Here is a 24,480-nt window from a genome sequence, read left to right on the forward strand (position 1 = left end):
CAAACTATGTCAGACCTCATAGCTGACACAAATCAACATGCCTCCATTGAAATCTGTGGCTTTCAGGTGACTAGTCCACACTAATTATCATACAATACAAAAGAAATGCTTAAGAAGTATCAGATACATAAATTAAAGAAGCATTCCTAGAATTTAAGTTTTATAGTACATACGTATCTTGCACTTACTTCATTTGAAACTTTCAAACATGGATAATTCAGCTTAACAAAGGTACAGCAGTTCTGTCTCCTATTTTTATAAGAATAATAATGGTATCAAATAAACCTACTGTGAGAGAAATTGTAGAAAACCAAACAAAATCTCACCAGTCACACAGGAACAAGAAAGAAAAGATTCTTTGTTTTTTAGTTGGTCCATTTAGAGTTCTAATTTTGTTTTTAATCAATTAATTCCAGTGCCTGACAAATTCTTGACATGCTTTCTGTTTGTTTGCTAATGATTACTTTTCACTGTTCAAGAGATGGCAAATAATACTGCAGTCCAGTCCTGCTGTCTCCCTTATCAAACACAACTTCTCATTAGCATCCCTCTTGCCCAAACAGTGGAATTCCTTTGATATTTAGGAAAGTGATAAGCAGACTTTTGTGAATCCTGTGAACCCAGTTTGTGAATCCAATGAATTTGGATTCATTTTGTGACCCAGTGGACGGCATTTGGATTTTAGATTATAATTTCCTTTTGCTCTTAGGCCAGATGAAAACTTTGCACAAGTGCTGTGGGTTCAGTGATGCAACAACCACCTCACCATGCAACAACCAACCATTTTTCTTTCAAGAATCTTGTAGAAAAAAACCATAACTAAAATCAATGACAAACATTTTTTAAGCTTCCAATTGAAGCTAGATTAGGGAGTTCTAGCTACATAAAGGCCCAAGTAAGCTTAATTCTTCTTATTTGTGTACATGGTATGATACAATCTATCTATGTGATTTCATGCTTTTTTTCTTCTTTTTTCTTTTTTTCCCCTCCCAGAAGAATGCCCTGTTTGGAGCACAGAATGGGTACACTAGGGATCACACTAATGCTGCACATAATCTGGAATTTCCTAATTTCTAGGTGCTTGACTTTGCAGGCTCAATAACACTTTTTCATTTAGATGTCTTAAATATACCATTATTCTGATGGCTTAAATGTGCTTTTTGCTTACAAAGTCTTTTTTCTGTTTACATATCATACTCTAGCCTAAATAAATGCTAAGACAAAGGCCAAGCTGGCTGGTAGCCCAGAATGCAGTTGTTACCAAATTGACAGGGACCACCTTAAATTCATTGAAATGTCTAAATATTGTATTTGAATTACAACTAAATTTTAAAAGGCAATCTTTACTGAAAGGAAAACAGACTGACTTTAGACTAGCATAAACAAGTTGCTGGATGAAATGAGAATTGAAGGATTGTCTGACTTACCACAGATCTTCATTACTGTAAAACACTAAACACTTAAAGACAGGAAGTATCCTCATGTTACCATCTAAATAACTAATAGGCTTAGTTTATGTTAACAACTAACTTAGAGACTTCCACTAAAAAAAAAACCCACCAATCAAAAATATGGTTAAGAGTGTCTGAAACCTTTTCCCAAAAGTAACTAATGCTGATAATTCTTACTGTGACCATTTCTTTTTCCTTAGAGAATCGTACCCTGAGTCTGATAAAATGTCTGGAAAATGTGAACACAGTACAATTTAAAGGTGGCCTGCAAAGGCAAATGAAAATGGTACTTTTTCCAGTCTACTGTAGATCTGAAAAGTGAAAGGTTTGGTTTAGACTTTCTTCTACTTGCTTCCTTTTTGCCTTCAAACCTTTAGGAATACCAAAGTCTTGCTTTTATACATAAGAGTGCTGGAGGACAAGAAGACTAGAATGGAAGTCCCCCTCAGTTCCCATCTGAAGCAGCACAGTGATGAATGATCAAGTTTTTTTTCTTCTCCTGGATTTCTTCCAGAAGATTGAATCAAACATTTTAAGAACAGCCAAACAAAATGGCAGTTTTACACACAATCTGATTAAAAATCCCTTTCGTCTCTCAGACAATGGTTTCTCGTGACAGATGATGGATAGAGATGATGGCTTCATCTCTCTGCTTTTCCAGCTACCTGTAATCTTCTAGTAAAAAGACCTGATACAGACAAGACCTGATACACATATAAAATCAAACAAAGCCTTTGCAGAAACCTTACATCTGACTTCAAAACCAAATCAAGCTCTTCAGGCTTTCCTAATATGTCTTTATTGAAAATATGTAAGAGGCAATATAGTTTTGTCTCCTTTTTGGGTCACTCTCTAGATCTAAGCAGGGTTTTTCTATGGCAAGGCAGGCAAATCCCAGTGACAAGAACATGCCATATGAAAACTACAAGATGTGTTGAAATTCAAAATTTACTAATGCTGCCACTCTGGCCCTACCAGATATTAATAAAATCACAAGAGTGTGTGGTGAAGGTATTATACCTGGTCATGGCTGGCTTCAATGGAGCTTCCGATACCTTGGAAAGTCATCTGCACAGGAGACAGTGTCAAACAGGTCATACACTCTTTGCCATTTTGTCTATCACTGTAGTGTACCTATAACAGAATAACATACGTAATCTGCTAAACACCAGGTTTGTACAAGGGAGTCATGCTAAAATACTGTCCCTTTTCAACAAGTTTGTAAGAAGAATTCCAAACATTTACATCGAATTCATCTTTAATATAAAACAAGGAGAGTGTAAAATATTCTAGGTAGTCAGAGACTGAACTGGGGCCAAATTTTCTGTGACACAACTGTTGGGATAGTTTCTTTTAAGTGCTGTGTTCTTCAGTTTCTGAAGCTGAATTCAAGACATTGTATCTATGTAATTATAAGAATCTAATTTCAACTTACAGTTTCCAGCCTAGATGTCATTTCTAACAGCACAGTGCAGCTTAGTTAGAAAACATCCAAGTAAATCATTATACCTTCCAAAAGCTGGCAATAGTAGTTTAAGTTTTTCAATAGGAATTCCATTGCTACTAAAATCCACTACCTCTTTTGACTTTTTTGCAATTAAATTAAAAGGACAGATAAAATGGGGAAGAATTCATATTTTTCTAGAGCTGTCTAGGTTATCCTTTTCCAAGAGTAACTCATTCCCTACGGCTGTCAAGAGGTGCATGTTGAACCTGAACCTTGCAAGAAATAGAGAGGAAGACAGTGTTTCTACTTGACTTATTCTCCTTGTCTTCAGGTTCCTTTCAGATAGTTCTTAAATCCCCTATAAGAAAGGAGGGATTTTAATACATTGAGACAAAATGAAATTAAATGCTGCCAGTGTTTCATTATTAGGAACAGGTTGCCACTCATGTCAAACTGTTCAAATATTACAGTTCCCTGCATAGCTCCTGGCTTCTAGACAGGCAGATCAAGCACTTTGTTCTACAGGAGAGGTGGAATTTAGTTTATGGTGGTAATTTACATTGGCTATGTGACCTCTGTCAGAAATGGAAAGAGAGATCAGCTCTGCTGGAGACAGACCTTTTATGTTAGTATCTATTTACAGCTGTATAGCTCTCAGGCAAAAGTTACATGGTAAAGCTTCATCTTGACATTTAGGCCATAAAATTAAACTTTATTATTTATGAAGGCAACTAGGAACCATATTAAAGTTAGTCCTGTGGAAATTATTTAGTGATGTATATGATACCTAATTGTACATCATGTGTATTAAATCCCTGGTGCCTGACTTCTCTGCCACAGGTGCAAATTAGGAACAATTCAGCCTAAGCAAAATCAGTGCAAAACTGGCTGAGTGAAAGGAAAACCCAGGTCAGAATTAGTGCACTGACAACACATCAAAACAGCTTTGCTGTGGTGGAAAGTAAGATACAGAGTGCAAAATACTTGTACTGTGTATAGAAATATTGATTTCACTCAGTCCTTTGTAAAGCTTTCTGGATTATCCCCGTCTCTCTTTCTCTCAACCCCCTCAATATGTGCCTACTAAATTACTTGTGGCTCTCTGCCAGAAAAGCCATACTACTTACTTAGAAACCACAAGAGGCCCCTTCACATATACAATGGTTTAACTTTGATTAATTGAAAGAGGTATAAAGGTATGAAATTTGGCTTGCAAATATAAACTGAAGTTCCTTAAATGTCAGGGACTACTGTTATGACAAGGATATATCACGCTTCCACAATTGTGGTATCTGGTTGCTAGCTAGCTATTCTGCTGAGTGTGTGCTGTGGGAATGTGGTGTGGAGAAATGCGGCAGAAAAGCTCACGAGGATGAATCTGTACTGCAAATATGATGTAGCAAAACACGTTGAAGAGCGTACACGGAAAAATGGAAAAAACCCAGCACTTTCTGAACTATATAGCATGCTTGCAGGCTTATTTTTAATGGGTAATATTAATAAGGTTACACTTCACTAATGGCCACTGAAATAAAGCAAGATTAACAGGCTGAAAGGAGATATGCAAAAGAAAAATTGTAACTAGTATTACACGACACTATTATGTGCAATAGTAGACTTGACCCACGCTGCCTTTAAAGTCACACATTGAAACTCCGATAAATTCAGAATTTTCACATCTTTCTAGGCTTAACTTTCCTGAAGGTACATGATGTGCTTTCAGTCTCATCTGAATATATCAAGGCCACTACCTTGTAATTTCTTAGACAACACTCCTCTAATCTCTGCCCATGTCAAAGCTCTTCAGTTGAACCAAAGTAAACACTTTCTGTGTTAATGATAGGCTTTGAATGGGGGACAGAATAAAACTTTGACTTATATCAAATCTCAGTAGTCTACAGATCTGTGGAGTCAGCAGAAACATTCATATTTCTTCTACATTTGGCACATGTACGTGCAATTTCCCAGCAATCCGTTATCAGTGCAGCTGCTACATTCTCAAACTCTCTATTTTATTCCTTTCTTCTTCAAATATGATCTGTGATACAAAGCTTGGTGTTTTCTTGTCAACCAAGAGTGGCAGGTTTTACCTATTTGAGTAGAGTGTCCAAAATAGGCACTCAGAAAGAAATGATAGTAGTTAAATTGTTATCAATTAGTCTGAAGAGCAGCAGATGCTTCCAGGTTTTCAGCCAGCAGAATGTTGCAAATATTTCAGTTTATATGTCCGTGCTATTATGACTAAGTATAGGAGCTACTTGGATGTCTATAAAACTGATTTAAGAATATCGTATCATCTAAGGTAAGGGATCATGAAGACACAGCAAATGCTTGGTTCAGTAACTGCGATCAAGGAGTGGTGGCTGACGGTTGGCCAAGTGATCCAACTGTGACTATGTTGCCATTATTGAGATTCACAATGACAGTAGTACTTTTCCAAGTTCCTCAGAGCCTTAAGAGTCAAGAGTGCTGAACTACAGCTCATCTCCATGGTAACTCTGTTAGGCAGGTAAGGACACTTTGTGGACAGACGTTAAATGACTCAAATTCACTCAGCACTGGCAGGAGTGAATAGCAGTGTTGGGACTATAACCCATCATTAAGGCCTCTGGCCTAACCACAGTTGGTCACTTTCCCTTTCCATATATCATGGAGGTAAAAATAAAAGAGTTATGAAACTAATTACTATCTATGTTCAGGACCTAATTTTCAAGCTTCAATTTTTTCTAATTAAGGGATACTTACAAATTAGCTTAGTGCAATTTTAAGGATCAAACAGCAATGACATTTCACTCATTAAAAATTCAGGACATTTTATTTAGATAAGGTGTAAGCAGAGATTTTATAGAATAGCATTAGGATCTCGTTAGAAAACAATGGTCAGCCTACAGACATCTGCAGTAAGAGTTGTGCAAGTTTCTAAGTAAAACGCAAGACTCAAGCCTCAGACTATTATGAGTGATTTATATGTAATTCTCCTTCAAGGTATGTCTACACAGCACAAAGCAATTCCACAACAACAAGATCCTGGCAATAACTTTAAACGAGCCTGCTCATTTATCGGAAAAAGCATACAGCAGTGCTAGCATTTCTCCTGGGTAACCACATATGTGGAGAACCTGAGATAAATCATGTATAACCAGTTCAAGAATCCCAGACACAGCACTCCGCTGTGCTGCATGGGCAGGGTATGAAACCTCCATGTGTAAAACACAAAGTGCATCCCCACACCAAAACAATGAAATGCATTCTAGAAGTAACCTTTCCCACATGCATGTGCCATGGGTTCACTCACACATGTATGCTTTCACGTTCAATAGTCACATGAGACGCAAACGAATATCCTTCTCGTAGATGGCTTCAGTTAGAAACAAGCTGCATGGTATGAGTATGCACAGAGGGGTGCTACTAACCGGTGCGTGTATATAGAAATGTATGTGGAGGTCTGAAACCACTTGACAACTATGTTGAAATTAGGACCTTGTTTTTAATATTTTAAATTACTGAGGAGATGGAAATAATTTGATGGACATTTATAGCTTCACATAAAGGAAGACATTAAGATGAATGTTGACAATGTTACAACTGCATGTGGAATGGCATAGTCAAAATTCTCAACACTACATGTTATTTTAAAAAGGAAAAATGAAATTATGTTGTGTAAAAATAAGAAATTAATTTAAGGTTACTTCCATCACAATGCTGCTCCAAAAGCTGGTTATTTCCCATTTGTCTTGTATTTATATGAAGATGTCTGTTGAATCAATCCTTAATATCATTCCCTACATGCAAGCATTCTGATAGAAACTGTAAAAACATTGCAAAACAAACTACTTTAACACACTGGATCAACACACAACTTCAGATCATGGTCATAGTTAATCTGCATTAATTACTCTGTAAATACAGTGTTTCTAACTTCAAGAACAGGATAGCCTGCCATTTCAGTGCCCATTTCTGAATTTGAACACCCGTCCTTTTACATGAACAAGGGATATGATTCACTGATTCACAACAGAAGAAGGTGAGACATTTGTTACACTACTACATAGTAGTTAAGCATAACTATAATATACTAAAATATTGTTAGAGACGAGTTAACTGTGCATTAAAAACAGACTGAGGGGAACGAAAATAAAGGCTACTATTTTCACACACTGCAGCTTAGATGTTCACAGTTTGAAACACAACTACTGTCTGGCCAAACGCTTTCTTTCTTGAACATTTAATAACTTTTAAAAAAAAATAATATGAATTACCAAAAGAAAGAAGTCATCTGTGACACTGGAGTTCATGTTTCCAAACCAAAAACTACTCTGAGTCAAAGCATCAGCAGGAGTCTTAGAATGCTAGACAGAAATAAACTAGGTAATAAAATGCCATTATGTTCAGCAATGCACAAATCTTCTGGATTGACAAGCCCAGACTATTTTATTAGAACAAAGGATGGTATTCCTTTAAATCTGCCCCTTAAAGGGAAAGCACATAATTTGGTCCTGAACTTACAGAACAATTTCAAAGATTTTACATAGGTTGCTCTGGATTTACAGCAACGAGCAAATCAAAACATCAAAAATCAGATGTTAAAATAGTAAATTTGAAATAGACAAGTGTCTCATGAAATACTTTTCTTTCCTAGACTCTCGGTGACATGCTTGTCTTTTCCAAATTGATGTCTTATTTTCCTCTTTCTGTTACTGATCTACTGATAGTCATGTCATCTACTAAAAAAACCACCAAAGAAAGAGCAAACTCAGTCCTTCTTGTTTGAGCTCCAACTCTTTCATGCATACTTATTGGTGAAGAAATATTCCTGCCGTGACAATTAATTAAATATACTTGCTCGTTTCCACCATTTTTTCAAAGCCAATTTTAGAAGCTGTCGCCATACAGTACTGTAGCACTTAAAAGTGTGAATTCTTACATTACCCATAGAGCTTTCCTAACAAATAATAGAGTAGTCTCTTTAGACATGGAGCAGCATTCTTTGCATTCTTACTACCAGCTTTATGATTCCCTATATTTTATTTCTGAGAGAAGAACAGGAGTACAGTAAAAACAAAACCAAAACCAAAAAACTGCGGAAAAAAAATCCCACTGTACAAAAAAAGTCTTTTAAGAAACACTGAAACAGAGATACAAAAAACAAGACTGAGATGAAAAAAACAATTGTCCCAGATGAAAAAATAAGACGTACAATTAAAAAAAATTCATAAAATTGGAGAAAAAACCAGCATTGAATCAAACTGTTTCCTGCAATGCTGGAGTTCCTTGATGTAGTACGATTACTAAATATAGTATTTTACTAATCTCAGCAGGAAGCTGGCTAACTGCATGCTCGTCAGATGTTTTAAATGGTCACCCCCTGTGGAACAAATCTAAGGAGTGCATGAAAAACACCCACATTTAAAAAAGCCCCCTTGCTAGATCATTAAGGAAAGATAAAGGCCTGTACATTTGGATGTGATATATAACACAATCATTGTGTCAAGAAAACATACGTTTGATTAGCACGCCTCAGGTTCATTAATCGCCGTGTCTGCTTCACAGCAGTGGGCAAAGTTTCCACTGTGGCTACTGCACAGAAGGGTAAAGACACTTGGTAGCTTAAAGACTGACAGTTCAGTAGTAAATCTTGAGGTATTCCAACACGTTCTTCTCTCACAGAGTTTCAAAAGCAGCAGTATCGTTGTCTTAAATCTTCATTAAAATACAGCCCTAAGGTTTCCACTAAGAAATAAATGATTATGGAACCATAAATAGCCAACAACAAGCAGACTAAAGGCACTGTCATAGGTTACTGAGGTAGTGTTTTATGTTCCTGACTGTAGGAAGGCAGAACCTTTGACATGAAGTACAAATAAGAGTGAAAAAACTTATTCAATGCAGTTCCCAAAGAGAATGTATAAAAAATCTGCTAAATGCAAAACAAGTTTATCATCTGAGACAAAGAAGCTTGTAAGTGGTTTGGTTTTTTTCCATGCCATTTAGAGAGCCTCTGAATTCAGAGCTCCTGTTCCAGTTATGCGGGAGACCTGTAAAGTTTGGCCACATATGATGCTCAGCCAAGCAAGGGAGACCCAGTCCTCTCCTATCTCTGGATGTGATGTTGGGTTCTAATTAACAGAAAATTAGCTAATATCAGTACAGTCAGGTGCTTACTGCTTACCTTCCATCCATTAACCAGCCTTAACCCAGGTATGTGTTTACAAAGCCAGTGTTCCTGTGGAGCACATGCAAATCAAGTAGCCATATTTTTAACGGCTAGCATTCAAGGGTGCAAAGAGACCCGTTTGTCTGACAGAGAGGCTCAAATCAGGAGATGGGATGGGGCTTTCTACAAAAAAAAAATCACACATATCAAAGAGTACTTTGTACCCTGTTCGCTTCCTCTACTCTATAACCAAGACAGGTATTGTTTAGTATTCATAGTAGTTCAACTACAGTGATCTGAAGCACGGAATACAATCTCCCCCCTGGAATGAATAAGAAAACTGTTATTAAAAAAAATAATTCAGAAACAAAACCACTGTAAAGCACTACAAAATTACCTAAGTTATACCTGATGTGGGTTTTTTTCAGAAACAACTTGTCTGCCTCTGATCCGTTAACTCATAATTGTTCAGGTAAATACTGTATTTTCAGGGAGAGGAGTTGAAATTAATTTTATAATTTACAGTCAAAGGCAATACGAAAAACTGGCAACCCTGGGATCTCCTGCTTCCACTGAATGGCCTAAAAAAGCAAGAGGAAACTGAGGGAACTTGTGTTCTGTTACTGAAGTACACAGCGGACAACACGCTATGGAGCATTTGTGGAGGAGCCTGTGTCTTGCATATCATCCTGAAAACTGACTAAAGGAAGAGAGAAACTTGGTTAGCTTGGAGAGAGAAAACATTTTGGGTTTAAAATCACTTTCTAGCAAAAACATCAATGTGTTTTCATGAACACTCTCCTTCATTACGAATGTTGTAAATGGAGCGAAGAGTGAAGGGAGCATTAAATGTTTTCTGTTTACAAACTCCATGTGAAAGCCCCAAACGTAGCATTAACGAAGAGGGAAGATCACTGTGAAACTGCAACTAGAAAACCATCTGCCTGAGCTTGCTCAGAAGTCTGATGCTGAAACGGACACCGGCTTTGTGCACTAACATAGATATAGGTAACCATCTTTAATTAAAACAAGAAAAATTTCACTTCTGAAAATTACCTCACGTTGCTGCGCTCTCAATTATAAAGGGGGCTGAAGGAGGTGACAGCCAAAAAAACCCCTTCTCTGAAAGCCTCAGCTTCATTCACAGAGACAGGAGTAAACTGAAACTCATCTCTTTTCTTATTCTTCACTTTTTCTTTTTGCTTCTCTTTTTAAGGGTTTTTGCTTGAGAGCTGAGTTCCCTTATTGTCACTAAAACTGAACCTCAGTCTGCTAGGAATTCAGCACTGCACCTTCACATTTTTGCCAGCTGGAACTTCCAGTCTTTCAAAGTTTTGGCTGTATTCCAAGCCAAGGTCTGTAGCTAAGTTATCAAGTCATGTTAGGATTTACTTAGAAAGATTTTGGCAGGGAATGTGGCCCACTGTGTTTAGTGCTGGCTGCAGTCCTTTAGAGAGATCCTGAGAGTTTTAAAACTTTCTCATATGTAAGACCCCTTACATTCTAAAATTGGTTACGAAAATATAATTCACAATTTTTCCACAGACCAAGTTACGTGCAGAGATGTGTGGGAGAATTTCAATTTATTTGCAAGATGCCAAGGAGAAAAGCTAAAAATGCTACCAACATGACATCCACACCACACCTGGGGGCCCTCGCTAAGCCATTAGCCAGTTATTCTCCATTTACCTTCTTGCCTTTTAGAAACAGAAACAAAAGTGAAGCACCTGGTTGCTTTTCGAGGCAAGAAGAGTAAAACTTTTGCAGTACTTGAATGTAGGGCTTTCCTCCTCACGATGGCCAGAATAGAAGAAAGCTAGTTTAGAGAGATTTCTGGCCAGAAGCCAGGTAGTCGGAGACCTTGTGTTAGAAAATTTACTGCCCCTCTTGTAGCTAGATTTGCATTTGTTTTCCTAATTCTGCATATTCTTGAATTAATTCAGAAACATTCTTTCTGCAGCATATATTACCTCCTGCAGTGTGCTCTGTGAATGAATAATGCTGGGTTTCCAAACTTGCATACCTTTCGTATGGAGGCTGATATGAGAATGATTCTTATGTTTTGGGGTTGGTTTTTTTTTCAGAATGACTATCACTACTTTGACTTTAGAGATCAAAAATAGTATACTATGGACTAGATGGTCTACAGTCCACAGAAACACTTCTGAAATAATGGAAACTAATAAAACTACTTCCTGTAGATCTACTCTGGGTCACTGCCATCAACTGTGGTACTGTCTACCTTCCCACTGAAGTTGTTTAAAAATACCCTATACATCAGAATGCAAGAAGGTCCAGGTGCTTTGATTTTTACATGAAACTTGGTCTCTCAAGAACAGTTCTTGTTATCTTGCAGTATTTTATCTCTTCCTCTATTTCACATTTCCAACGTGGTTTTTTACTTGTGGCTAGCCATGCTTAAATTACGGTTTGGAGACCTTGAAGCTCTTACCTACATAACATAGTCATTTGATGTAAAGTTGATTTTCAGAGTAGCAGGACACCTGCAAATTTCTGAGAGACAGGTATGGACTTTTCATTAACAGGCAGCCTGGTGGTGTGCAAATCAGAGATGCTAATAAAATAATCATTTAAAATCCTGACTGACCAGCTACCTTTCCTTGGAGGAAACTTCATTCCCTGTTAATAAAACAGAAAAATAGCACTTGTCTTGAATAAATGAAGAGGTTTTGTAGCAAATAAAAGAGTGTAAGTTTTCTCAAGAGCACAATGACCATAAGTTCACAAGGATAAAGGAGTTCCCCTACATCCTGACTTCTGCCCAGTGGCACACAACTCTAAGGATGTCTATGAAATGTAAAACGCTGTACTGGGGTTTTAACTGGGATAGAGTTAATTCTCCTCATAGTAGCTTGTATAGTGCTATGTTTCACCTTTGTGACCAAAACAGTGTGAATAACACATTAATGTTTTAGCTATAGCTGAGCAGTGCTTGCACAGAGCCAAGGCCTTTTGTGTTTCTCACCCCACCCCACCAGCGAGTAGGCTTGGGGTGTACAAGAAGCTGGGAGTGAGTGTGGCCAAGACAGCTACCCCAACTGGCCAAAGGGATATCCCACACCATATGACACTGGCCTCAGCACATAAAGCTGGAGGAAAGAATGAGGAAGGGGGAGGTTTGGAGTTACAGCGTTTTAATTCCCATGTCACCGTTATGCGTGCTGGAGCCCTGCACTCCTGGAGATGGCTGAACACCTGCCTGCCCATGGGAAGCGGTGAATTAATTCCTAGGTTTGCTTTGCTTGTGCACACATCTTTGCTTTATCTATTAAGCTCTCCTTTTCTCAGCTCCCAAGTTTTTGCACTTATCCTTCTGGTTCTCCCCCCTAGCTCCCAGGAAGGGAGCAAGTAAGTGGCTGGGTAGGACTGAGCTGCCCACCTGAGTTAACCTGTGATAGTCCCTTCTGGTATCCAGTGTGGAGCATGAGAGGTTTAACATAACAAGATTTGCTCAAGGTATGCTAGACCAAAGTTACAGCTGTTTAGATACCAACTGATAGGCTCCCGTGCTTGCCATAGAGCTTGCTTGTCTCACTGAACATTAGCCTAATGCTTGTGAGTAGCTGTTTCTTGCTTCTGTTGTTTCCCATCCTCATTATCATCCTATTCTGTGCTGCCTGGGAACACACTGATAAGAGCAATGGGATGGCAGATGGCCAGGGCATTGCTGCTATTCCTGTGCTGCTACACTGGACAGACTGGAACTCACATCCAGGGGACTGTGACTTTGAATAAGTGCACACTGGAGCAGACATATGCAGAAACCATATGTAGCCATGGAGCAGGCCACGCCAGAATAAGATGCTGCCCTGAAATTACTATGGCCTACAGGTAAGGTCATGCTGGAGCAGGTACATTCCTAAGGATGGGAAGCAAGGGGATGGTCAATAAAGATCTATTGGATAGTTGGGACCTGAACATGAGGTAAAAGGTAAGGAACGAGGGGTGGAGATTACACTGGGTTGGGCTGGCATAATTTTCTTCATAGCTGCTAGTTCAGGGTTATGTTTTGGATTTCCGCTGAAAACAGTGTCAATAGCACAGTGATGTTTCAGTTGCTGCTGAGCAGTGCTTGCACAGAGCCAAGGGTTTTTCTGCTTCTCTCTCCATCCCACCAGCGAGTAGGCTGGGCATGCACAAGAAGCTGGGAGAGGACATAGCTTGGACAGTTGACCCCAACTGACCAAAAGGATATTCCATAACACACAATGCCACATTCAGCAACAAAAGTCAGCAGACGAATGAGGAAGGAGGGACACTCGGTGTTACAGCATCTGTGTTCCCAAGTTGCCATTACGTGTGGTGGAGCCCTGCTCTCCTGGAGGTGGCTGAACACCTGCCTGCCCATGGGAAAGAGTGAATGAACCCCTCCTTTTGCTTTGCCTGCACACACAGCTTTTGTCTTTGTCTCAGCCCATGAGTTTTCTCACTCAAATCCTTCTGATTCTTTCCTTCATCTCATTGAGGGGTGAAGTGAGTGAGTAGCTTAAGCTGTCTATAGGGTTTAACCCACAACAAAAATCTATAGTTATTTTAACATCAGGCAATAGTCTGGTAATTGGTGAAAGTGCAAATTTTGCATGAAGGAAAAAAAAAGTATCCAAAAGAGACAGGAGCTGAGATAATAAAAACTACATTAATCATTTCTAAAGTTGTTTATACTTCCTGTGGGTAAGAGATAAATGTTGCTGTTGAAATTATGGTACTAGCCACTGAGCATGGCATAGTACAAACACACAGGAAGGTAATGACCTTCTGCAAAATGTCAGATTTCAATACTTTCCGTGATGACAGCGCACATCATCATTCTGCACATCACTGTACAGAAACTGATCTGACCAATGAGCAGGTACAGAGCTGGTAAATTTGACTAAGACCCAAGGCACCATGACAGGAACCAAAAGTGTGACTTCACAGCTTTTTTAGCATAAGCAGGCACTGATGATACATAGCAGCACAGGCACTCGCAAGTTATCTTCAAGGGGTTCCACAAGTACTCATTTTTAAATGGAAATGTCATTAGTTCCTACTGCTCTTTGAGTGTCAACATCAAGGCAAATCAGCTGATCACAGCTCCCTATGGGCCTGATGGTGTACTACTATTGCAAAACAATTTTCCTGATTTTGCTATCTGGCCAATCCTCAAAGAAGTCTCCAATGACTTGGGGTGGGGGCAGGGGGGTAGATGCATAGCTGCATACATGGAATTATAGGGGGAGTTGACCCCAAATGTGGATGAAGTAGTATTTGCTTTAACAGCGTTATTTCAAAAGTATTCTCTAATATTCTACAAACATCTTCATTCTTCAATATCCTGATTTTTAGAGATACGATCTTCATTAAAGAAGCATTTATATAAAACATTTGCTGACATAGCCTTAAAATCCATTTAACATTAATGATACCAGGAAGTCTGATGTAATTTTAAAAGCTTCCTTTAATTATTGTTCTTTTTTTTCTAATACGAACGAGTGACGAGACTTTTATACTCCCCAGAACGAGGCCATTTGCTGCGATTCCAGACAGTGGCCACAAACCTTTTTGCAGCCGACATGTTCAAGGACAGAACAGTATCATCTGGGTTTGCATTCCAGTTTTTAGCACTTGCTACACATTCCCTCGCTGGCTTCAGCTGAAGACTTGCTAAAACATACCTTCTGATTCATTAATCTGCAGTGAACTTTCAAAATACACCCTGACAACTAACGCTATAATCACAACCATATTCATTATAATAGATTTGGTACTTAGAACGCTTCCCTCAAAACACAGTAAAATTCTACTTTTCTTTTTTTCTTTCCTTAAAAGTGATTTGAGGGAATCACGAAAATCACATCAGTCATTCATGACTCATAAGAGATAGTTTTTAGGCTTTCGCAGTTTATCACAGCCCAGCTCCATTTCATCCCTAAATAAATGATCACTTGAATGCAATCAGCACAAAATGATCAAACTTCTAACAAAACTTTTGTACTGTAGGCTCAGTAGATAATGACTGAGGAATAACAAGAGAATGACATAGTGAGGGGCCACTTTATGCAAAGCAGTGAGCCACAAGAAAGGCTGAAAGAAGCAAAGAGAAGTTGCCGCTCTCTATCCTGAAAGAGGAATGGAAATGAAAACAACAGCAACAACAAAAAAGATGGTCTGTTGTAAAATCTGAGACAGGACATTGGGGATGGGAAGGTAGTCTATAGCCCATCAGAGACCCAGAGACAGGAAATGCCCACTGATTTTCTGGGAAACCATGGAAGCTTCATTTTAATGTGCTGCTTCAAAGTCCTCTATTGAAGTTTTCACCTCCATCACAGCATTCTCATTAGACTGTTTTCATTTCTTCCCATTGGTGTTCCTCAGCAGGGAAATTCTGATTAAAATGAGATGAGATATGCAGCATTTCTCAGAATGCCTTCACCTTACTTTTACTAACTGGAACAATAAAAAAAGTCTCATAATTCTGTAATAGTTCTGCCTAACACTGTAGCTATTTGAATCTGGAGTCAATGGGGAATGCTCAGGGGCTTATTCCTGCTTGTTCTTCTCCCTAATCTTGCAATCTGCACCAATGAATTCTTGCAATTTTAAAAGTTAATTCAGAGATCTGTGCTTTTCAAGTGTTCAGGAGACTGGTAAATGTCCTGCTGGAGCCTTCTCTTTCTTATTTAACATGGCTTTTTTTTGTAAATGTGACAAGTTTATGGAAAATTTGAAAGGGCAGTCCTGTTGCTCAAATCCACAACTGGTGGATGCTAATATGTCGCCTTCAGAGACACAACAATTTGTACGACTAAGCAATCTGGCCTTAGTTTTCCAGTCCTAAGTTTTACTGAAGATCATTAAAAAAAAAAAATCTGCTGTTGTGCTGACAAAGACTGATGACATTTCAATTCAAAAAAATACGGCTTGCTGTGGGAAGAGAAAAAGATAGACTGAAAATGGGTAAGATGTTGCTTTCACTGAGGTAAAAAACAGCTTCAGAGGTAGCTTCAGAGATAAGAAAGAAGGAGGGAAATGGCTTATGTCAGGACTTCCTGGGAGCTCTTGCAAATTTAGAATGACTATTTTCCTGAATCATGTAATGAATAACAACTATCAAAAGAAAAGCTTCTTCCATCTAATGAAGTTTAATGAATATTAATTTAACTAAGTAAACAACATTTCTTAATTGTGAGCTGCTTTGGATAAGAACTTTTGAATTGAAATTGTTATTTCAGCCATCATCAATGAGTTGGTACACTTGGGTACAAAATGTTAATGAAGAAAGATAAAGGTAGTTGCATCAAATTTCAAGATATTAAAGTTGTGACATTATGATAATAACCCCAATTATTTCCTTCATGCTTAACCCTGAATCTCTCGTTCATTCTTTCAGAGTTAAAAACTCACACTGACCTCAAATCTGATTTTTGTGAGTGTGCCTAGATTTGCTTGAGGAAGAGTTTCAAGCCCAAACTCTTCATTACTAGAAAGACCAGCAACTATGTAATTGTCGTGAACACTGTCAACAAGTTCTGATAGTGGATTTAATATTGGCCAAAAAGATGGAGATCTTGTGTGAAAATAGGGTTGGGATCCACAAACCTTTGCAAATTCAGGCAGGACAGATGTGAAGGTCACCCACTGTCCTTTACGTGGGAAGCCAGGCACCAGTTCTGTTGTGTTGCACTCATTAGCAGCCAGAACTTAACCTGAGACTATGAAATGGCTACAGCACAGCCTACACTATGAGGCACGGCAGCCCGAACTACTATGTTGAACCTGAAGCAGCCAGACTTGTCACATTTTGCTCTTCATTTCAGTGACTACGACCTCCAGTGAAAGTGCTAAGCAGACATAGATGGAAGTACCACTATCAATCACACCAGGATGAGGACCCACAGCATGTGAGGACACATGTGCATCAGACAGCGCAGGGCAGAAGTCTCAAAGGTATGACTGACTTCAGGCAATTGGTTCAGAGCTTGGGTCAAAATTTGCAAAATGCAATGCAGGGTACCCAGGCTTACAAGTGTACTGGAAATCAGGTACCTAATCTGCATAGGTATTTATGAAAAGCCCAAGAAGCATCTCCTTTTTAGATGACTTTACAGCTTTAAATGACTTGCTATTAGCATCCATAGTGCCTGTGACAATTTTGCAAATTGTATTTTGGTGCTTTTTAAAAATTTGACCTGCTCCAAGAAATAAGTAATTACATACAGATCAGACCAAAACTATAGCTCTTTCCTCAAGATTCACTGAGCGTTGAATTACCCTGAAATTTCCCTCACGTGTGTCTCAGTAGCGAGATTCAAGCACTCCTAGACTGACTTCCAAACCCAACCTCCAACAAAGCAAAAAAAATGTTTGTTTTGTTTAAAGTCATTGCAGGAAAAGATCTGAGCTCAGTGTCAACCCTAATGTGGAAATTTAGTTTAAGACCACCTCAGCTGCCAATTCAAAACCACAAGCTGAAAGGTAGGTGCCATGAATAAACCTGACTCTAAGGTGTCCAGCAGGACTTCTCTGTGTGCAGTCACTCAGAAACTTATGCCTTTGCTATTGGTTAGAGAAATGAGAAACATTCAGAAATGCCCAACACTTAAATCTATCAATGTATGAAATGGAACAGTTAATCACTAAACAAATGCCCAAGGGGAACAGAAAAAAAATATATAAATTGTGTAACCATTGCAAAAAAAAAGGCAATACATCAGGTGGAAACTACATCCTGCATGAGGTTTTATTATGTAGCCTTCATAGGTATTATGTAGCCATCGTGGAGAAAAAGTTAGGATTGTGAAGTCCTGCCAGTGCAGCAAACCAAGTATGGTTGTAGCTGCACACAGGGACTGATTGCGGGTACTCAATCATGGCTTTTTAAATTTTACCATCTTTGCTTCATGGAAACTCCCAGGGGAATTTCCTACTGGACTACCTGCAACTTGCATTTTGCCTCAGTAAAAACTGGAGGCTCAAATTACTCATGTGTAAACAGCTTCTCTAAGTGTTTCCATTTAAACAACCTCTCTGAATAATTTACTGTGCTTAAATGGTCAGCAAGAATAACTGTAACTTTCCTAATCTAGTTACAAAACAATGACCCAAATACCACATAGTCACTTAAAAATAACAATTTCACCAAAGCTGAATTTTCCCTTAACCAATCTCCGGGCAAAGTCTCCAAAAGAATTAACCGGCAGATCGTATTCATAAATATAAAGCAAGCACAAAAAATGCTTTATTCAGAGTTTGTAAAGGCTTGCTTGAAGTATTTGTGTTTAATTATTGCTGGTAATTTGAAGCCTGAGCCTTGCAAGTAACCATGAAAGTAACCTGAAAGTAGCCAAGCCAAACACCTGTTTTCCAGTGACACTGAGCTGCTGCTTATCAATTACAAATATCTTTAGAACAATACGTCATAAAAGATAAAAATGTATTTTTTCGGTACTACTCCATACATTGGTCCCAACAACTCTTAATATTAAGGGCTTACAATAGGACATGGCTGAGTTCATACACAAACAGCTTCAAATAATTTAAATAACCACATTTTAAAACGTGTCCCCTGCAGCTAAAAAAGTTCAAAAAAACCATTCAAATAAGCAAATAACATTTTTTTTTTACATTTACAAATGAAACATCATATGAGCATTTATTGATTTTTTTAAAAAATTCAAAAATACATTGTAACAGAACAGAATGTATACGTTCTTCAATGAAAGACAAAACTATGGTTATCATCCGGACCAGAATACAAATACATGCTAACAATTTAAAATCATTTTGGGTCGTTCAGGAAACATGAAAGAAGCTAGCCGTTTGCAAATGCAGTAGCTTTCTATTTAGTGAATATGCCTGAGAAAGTTAACCTGTGAAGAAATCAGCTTTTAAACTCTTAAACACAAAGACCTTTCTAGGCTGAAATGGTGAAGAGACCTGTGATTTGCACCTGACCGGCCACTGAGCCATTTCCCACAGAGATTCTGTTCACTGCTTCACCTTGGCTCAGCCGCCTGGCAGTGGTAGAGTTTCACATCAATACCAGGCTTATTCAAGCAAGGTGTTAAAATTCATGCGAAGATGATGTAAAACCATCAATTACATACACAGTGGATAGGCGTTAATAATCAAAATTCTCTACCAAACCCCTTGTATCAGGGCCAAGTCAAAAGTAGTAGTCTATTTTATGGATTAAATGGATTATATTTTTTGGCTCAAGGTAAGACCCTTTAAAAACAATCTCTACATAAGCATCTAGAATCAAAGCATGAAAAAAAAACCAGGACAAACACAACTAATCATTTTACAGCAACCACATACTGTAGGCAAGTAGGAATCAAAACAGTAACATAAATTGTTCTATGAAAATAAAGTGTTACTAGTAGACACAAGCAGTCTGACAAGATGTGAAAGCAAGCAGTGAAAACTTCACGGATTGAATTTGTTTTCATCAGAATTCATCTGTTTCTACTGCAGGCAGGTATCAAACGGAACTCAGGAAAACTGAATTCCAACTAGCAGCTTAACTCTACTTCGGTGAGGCTCAGGCTTTACCATTTCTTGCATTGAGACATTCAAACTAATGAATAAAAATGACATTTTAAAAATGAAGACCAAAAGAAAGCTGAATGTACATTTTAGACAGGAACAACGATAGGTCAAATCCACAACGGGTGGTATCTGATGTACGCAAATGTAATTTCACTATGCTGCTTATGCCAACAGAACAGGACACTATATCGCGAATTCTAGCAGCCTCTTTTAATCACTTCCATCAACTGTATACTTTGTAAATTACATGGGCTTTGACGAAAAAAATCATTATCAGGCATGCAAAACCTCTAACAGAAGTCTCTCATTTCCAGAATTTGGTTACATGATCAACTTACACACGCTAGAACATACGAAACCAACTTTTCAAATGAAACAAATTTACAATTCTGAAAAGGAAAAGAAAAAAACAAACAAAACCATAATGACAGGAAATAGAATATTTCTACATAGCTGGTCCTGTCCTCTGATGGTGCTACACAATAAAATGAGCTACTATCCATGTATGTGTGTAATTTTGCATGTAATGGTGATCAGGAAGAGGTTTTCTTTTCCTATCTTCCACACTGCAGGAATGACTGCATGTACTGCAAGAGGCTGACACTGTCCTGTGAAACGTAAGGGCATTTGCCACTGCTGGATACAGGTTACCAGTGCTGAAGGACTCATGTGCTGACCCAGTGCAGTTCATCTTACATTCTCTAGTACTGACCGTGATGTCAAAAAACATCCTCCATTGCTCTAACACCAGGTCTGCTCCTAGGCTGCACCTTCTGATCAAAACGTTGCTCTGCAGTTTATAACTAAGAGGTGCAGGGTGAGAAGCAGAGTAACGGTTTTAACAAGCTGGACCAGAAGACAAATGCAAAATTAAGGTGGTGCATCACCACCTTCTGGATCAGAGTCAAAGAGAGAAACCAATGTCAGAGCAGTATGTAAAGCTTGTAATACCGAGAGGTGAAGACTCAGAGAAGTGCAAGCAAAAAGCATAATTTAAGTCTGTAATTAGTAAAGGAGAATAAACAAAAGAGAGAAAGATGGCCTGCAGTAAGGGTGAATGGAAGGAAGGAAGAAAACAGAGGAGGAGGAACATATTGATGTAGGGTTGTATCTCCTGGACCCAGAAACTGCCTTGGACACCAGCTAATTTTACAAGATAAGTTACATGCATGCCCACACTGAAGAGGGCAACAGTGAACCCTTGATGGCAATGCTATGATTCTGGCTGAAGAGCTTCATTTTCCCCCTCCCATACCTGAAAGCCTTGAATCCTTGCCAAATACTCCAGCTGTTTTGAAGGCTGCACTGCAGAACAGGGGGAAGTAGGAGATATTCCTTTTAGACCTATGGCTTCAGCAGTTGGGGATGTTCCATTCATGAGAAGTTCCCTGGCAATTGTAGCTGTGCTATTTGTTGTAGGAGATATGCTGAAGAAAGAGCTAGAAGTCTGGCTCATTTCCTTGGACGACAAATAGCTTACAGTGGTACCAGGGGCTGATTTGTTGCGGCTTGCTTCCATCTCTTGATAAACATCAGGAGAGAGATGGAGTATTCCCTTTGGTGCTGCAAATGAACACAAAGGTCATTCTCATTACTCTAGAACGTGTTTGACATTTAAGTAATTTTCATTAACATATTTTGCAATGGAAAACAAAGTAAGCATTTAGAAACAGGGGTTTTTTTTTTCATTTAGAAGCAAAGCAGGTCTGAAGTGCCCCTCTTCTTCCTCTGGTCTCACTCTTTTTAAAAATGTACAAACGTGGACTTTGAAACTGTGGTTAGCACAGAATACACAACATGAACAAATAAGGTTTGGAGATCTACAAACCATGAGTAACCGCTGATACTTCAAAATGGCAGCACAATCCTTATTGTTTCACTACAGTCTTCTGCCTTCTACCTGATAGATGGATTTAGGCTGTTATTTTATAAATAATGCTATGTCAGCACTGTCACCACCAGAAGCAGTTCTTTTCTCTCCCACTTTCAGCTACTGTTCGCAATCTCCAGTCATTCTATTGCTTCTGCCAGCACCTGCAGGAACAGGCAGGGATGCTCATGAGAATGAGCTGGCAGAGGCAAAAGAAGAGTAGGATGGCTTCTCGGTAGCAGCACTGCCTCAAGTGATGGTTTAAAGTGTTTACTAAATTAAAACATCAGCCTGTGCTTAAATAATCTTGAACTGCCTTCCAGCCATATCATTACTGTGTTAATGACTCTTATGTGACTGACTTCTCTTCAGTGAAGGGGAATCTCTTTATTTACTTAGCTGCCTATATGGCATCCTAGTTTGCAAGCAGCTACTTGCCTTGGTCACCATTTATACTGAACAAAACAAGCCCCTATGTGCCATCAGTAATGTCAACAGGAGCTTGGGTAGAGATTAAAAGATCTATATCTATTTCTGTGAATTACATTTAAATATTTCCAATGACATGTAAATTAGGGATATTTTGTCTACATCTCAACATTTTTAATATATTTTTAGAAAACATCTCAACCCAAAAGCTATTTGGAAACAGGAGCATATAATTGTTCGGTTTTGCTATTATTCCTGTGCAAGGGAATGTGCAGAATTAAATCTGAATTTGGCTACTTTTCACATATTATGAAGCATTTGTTGGAAACGTGAATGCCCAGTTTGCTGATATAAGAGGAAAACCTCTTTCTTATTGTTAATAAATTGAAAAATGCACTTGAAATGTGTAATTTCATATTAATATCATACTTTAATCTTCTAGCATATATCTGAAAGTAACACAGGTGAAACCTGAGGCATGTGGCATTTCATTCTGGGAACGATAAACCTGTTTGTTAACTGATTTAGTAATCTCAAGAGAAATCAAAGGCTTACAGTACTTTTAGTACGTAGTACAATCAAAGGCTTGTAGTACATATAACATTCATCTCAGAATGTGGAATAAATTCAAAGAAGAGAAAAAAAATAATTTCTAGTTACCTAGAAAAGATTCCTCTAACCCTAGTAGTGCAAGTAGTATTTTTAAACAAAGTAGAAGACTCAGAAAATATTACCAGTAATTAATATCTTCATTTTCAACTACATGGGGAAAATTGAACCTCCTCACTGCTCACTCAGCAAACTGCTTACAGGTGAATCTTTTAATTGATTTAATCACACATTTGGCTTTTAAATTAACACTGCTTTCATAAAACTGGAACATCTGCTTATACCACTCACAAAGACATATCTCTTAATGCACCTGACTGCTCTCCTCACCTACCTTTGTGGAGCTGGGAAGTCTGTCTAGAATACTCTAAAGGTCTTTTATCCAGACCTTCAACTGTCTTCAAAGTCAGTGGACCCTGTGCTGGACTCTAGAGCTAAGCACAAATTCCAGATGATGCAAGTGGGAAAAATGGAGGACAGGGTCCCTAAAATTTCATTTTCTCCATTTGGGACAATTTAGAATATAACCGTATAATCACTGTAAGAGTGGTTTCATACCCCTTTTCTGAAGCTATAACCTCCAAGGCCTACCACTGCTCACATTTTTAAATACTGTTATACAAAGGGTAATATGAATGAAAATTAAAATAGACAATACAGACATTGACAGTTGATGTTAGATTATAAAACCAAACAGCAACAGTGATATTGAGTGTTCACCACCTCCTAAGACCTGTCTGTTGCAAATCTGATTCCCTACAAATATCTGAGAAACAGAAATGAAAATGGAACAAAAGGTAACACAGCATACCTGTTTAGAAATAATATATTAGCCCTCCCAGATCGATTTTAGAAAAACATAGTACAAAGTTAACATAAAAAAAAGTTTAAAGAAGTTTAAAATCAAGTCCAGTGCTGCAGATGTCTAGTCCATTGATGTAATATTACTTAAAACAAACATTTTACATGCTTTCTCAGCCATTTCACTGTTTTTACATGATCCACCCAAATATCTAACTGCTGTCTGGAACAATGGTTTGGAATACTTCCAGATTACTAAGCTTTCTAAATGTTAAAATAGCTAATATGCAGCATATGATGAATAAAAAGATATTGAGCAGAGTATAGTAGATGCTCCTAAAGTATTGGCTTTAATGATGATGTTAAATTAATAATAGTACTTCTACACTTATGCAACACTATTCTGCTAAAGACTTCAAAGTGCTTTATAAGCAATAATTAATTTAAATCATACATTGGCTCTGAAAGGCAGGTATAATATTACCATCATCGATTATCTCTGGAAACAAAGTAATGTAATATTCTAGACATTACATTAATATAGTTGCAAGCTATTAACTTTTTATATTGAGGGACTATGTTTCATGAAGCTTCTTCCAAACTTGTTTTAAAAAGCCAATAAAAACTTGGTCTCTCTGAAAACTTCTATCAGCACATATTAATTGCAACTCATTATCTAATTTTAATACATTACTGAGGATTTTTTGAGTATCATTCCTCACTATTACGATGTCTGCTTTTTTGCCTCTGTTGAACGGTAGAAGAGTGTACATATGTAACAGCTGAGTTACAGTAGTAAAGAAGTTATCACAAGACAAGAAGTATGACATCAACAGAGGATTAAACGTGAGAACAAAAGAACTCTTCAGAAATTATCTTGATTCATCTTCAAAGGAGCACTTTAATACTATAGCACCTTTATGCATTGCAAAAGAACATCTCTAGGTGAGTATTTTCATATTTTTGTTAAGTCTTGCAGCTAAAAAAAAAAAGATTTTTGTATCCACTAAATATTTATCCCATACTAACTTCAGCACACTTCAAAGGTAGCATCATCATTTTAGGGGTCATAGGATCTACAATACTACTATTCAGATGAACAACATTGCACCTTCTGCTGGACATTTAACTTAGAGATACATTCATGAAACATGTTACAATAATT

At 38.0% G+C, this 24,480-nt stretch overlaps 1 protein-coding gene across 2 annotated transcripts in view; it reads right to left on the reverse strand.

Annotated features, from left to right (window-relative positions):
* STAU2 (staufen double-stranded RNA binding protein 2) overlaps positions 1–24,480 on the reverse strand; it is a 166,702-nt gene that overhangs the window by 56,518 nt on the left and 85,704 nt on the right. Inside the window, exons 12-13 of one of the 2 annotated variants that reach the window (XM_061995419.1) lie at positions 20,862–21,169; positions 2,472–2,585 (exon numbers count right to left, since the gene is read on the reverse strand). In XM_061995419.1, the coding sequence (XP_061851403.1) occupies positions 2,472–2,585; positions 20,862–21,169 (422 nt within the window). The remainder of the gene's footprint in view (positions 1–2,471; positions 2,586–20,861; positions 21,170–24,480) is intronic. The other variant, XM_061995420.1, reaches the window with a different exon arrangement.

Source organism: Colius striatus, chromosome 4, assembly GCF_028858725.1.
Source record: "Colius striatus isolate bColStr4 chromosome 4, bColStr4.1.hap1, whole genome shotgun sequence".
Taxonomy (NCBI): domain Eukaryota; kingdom Metazoa; phylum Chordata; class Aves; order Coliiformes; family Coliidae; genus Colius; species Colius striatus.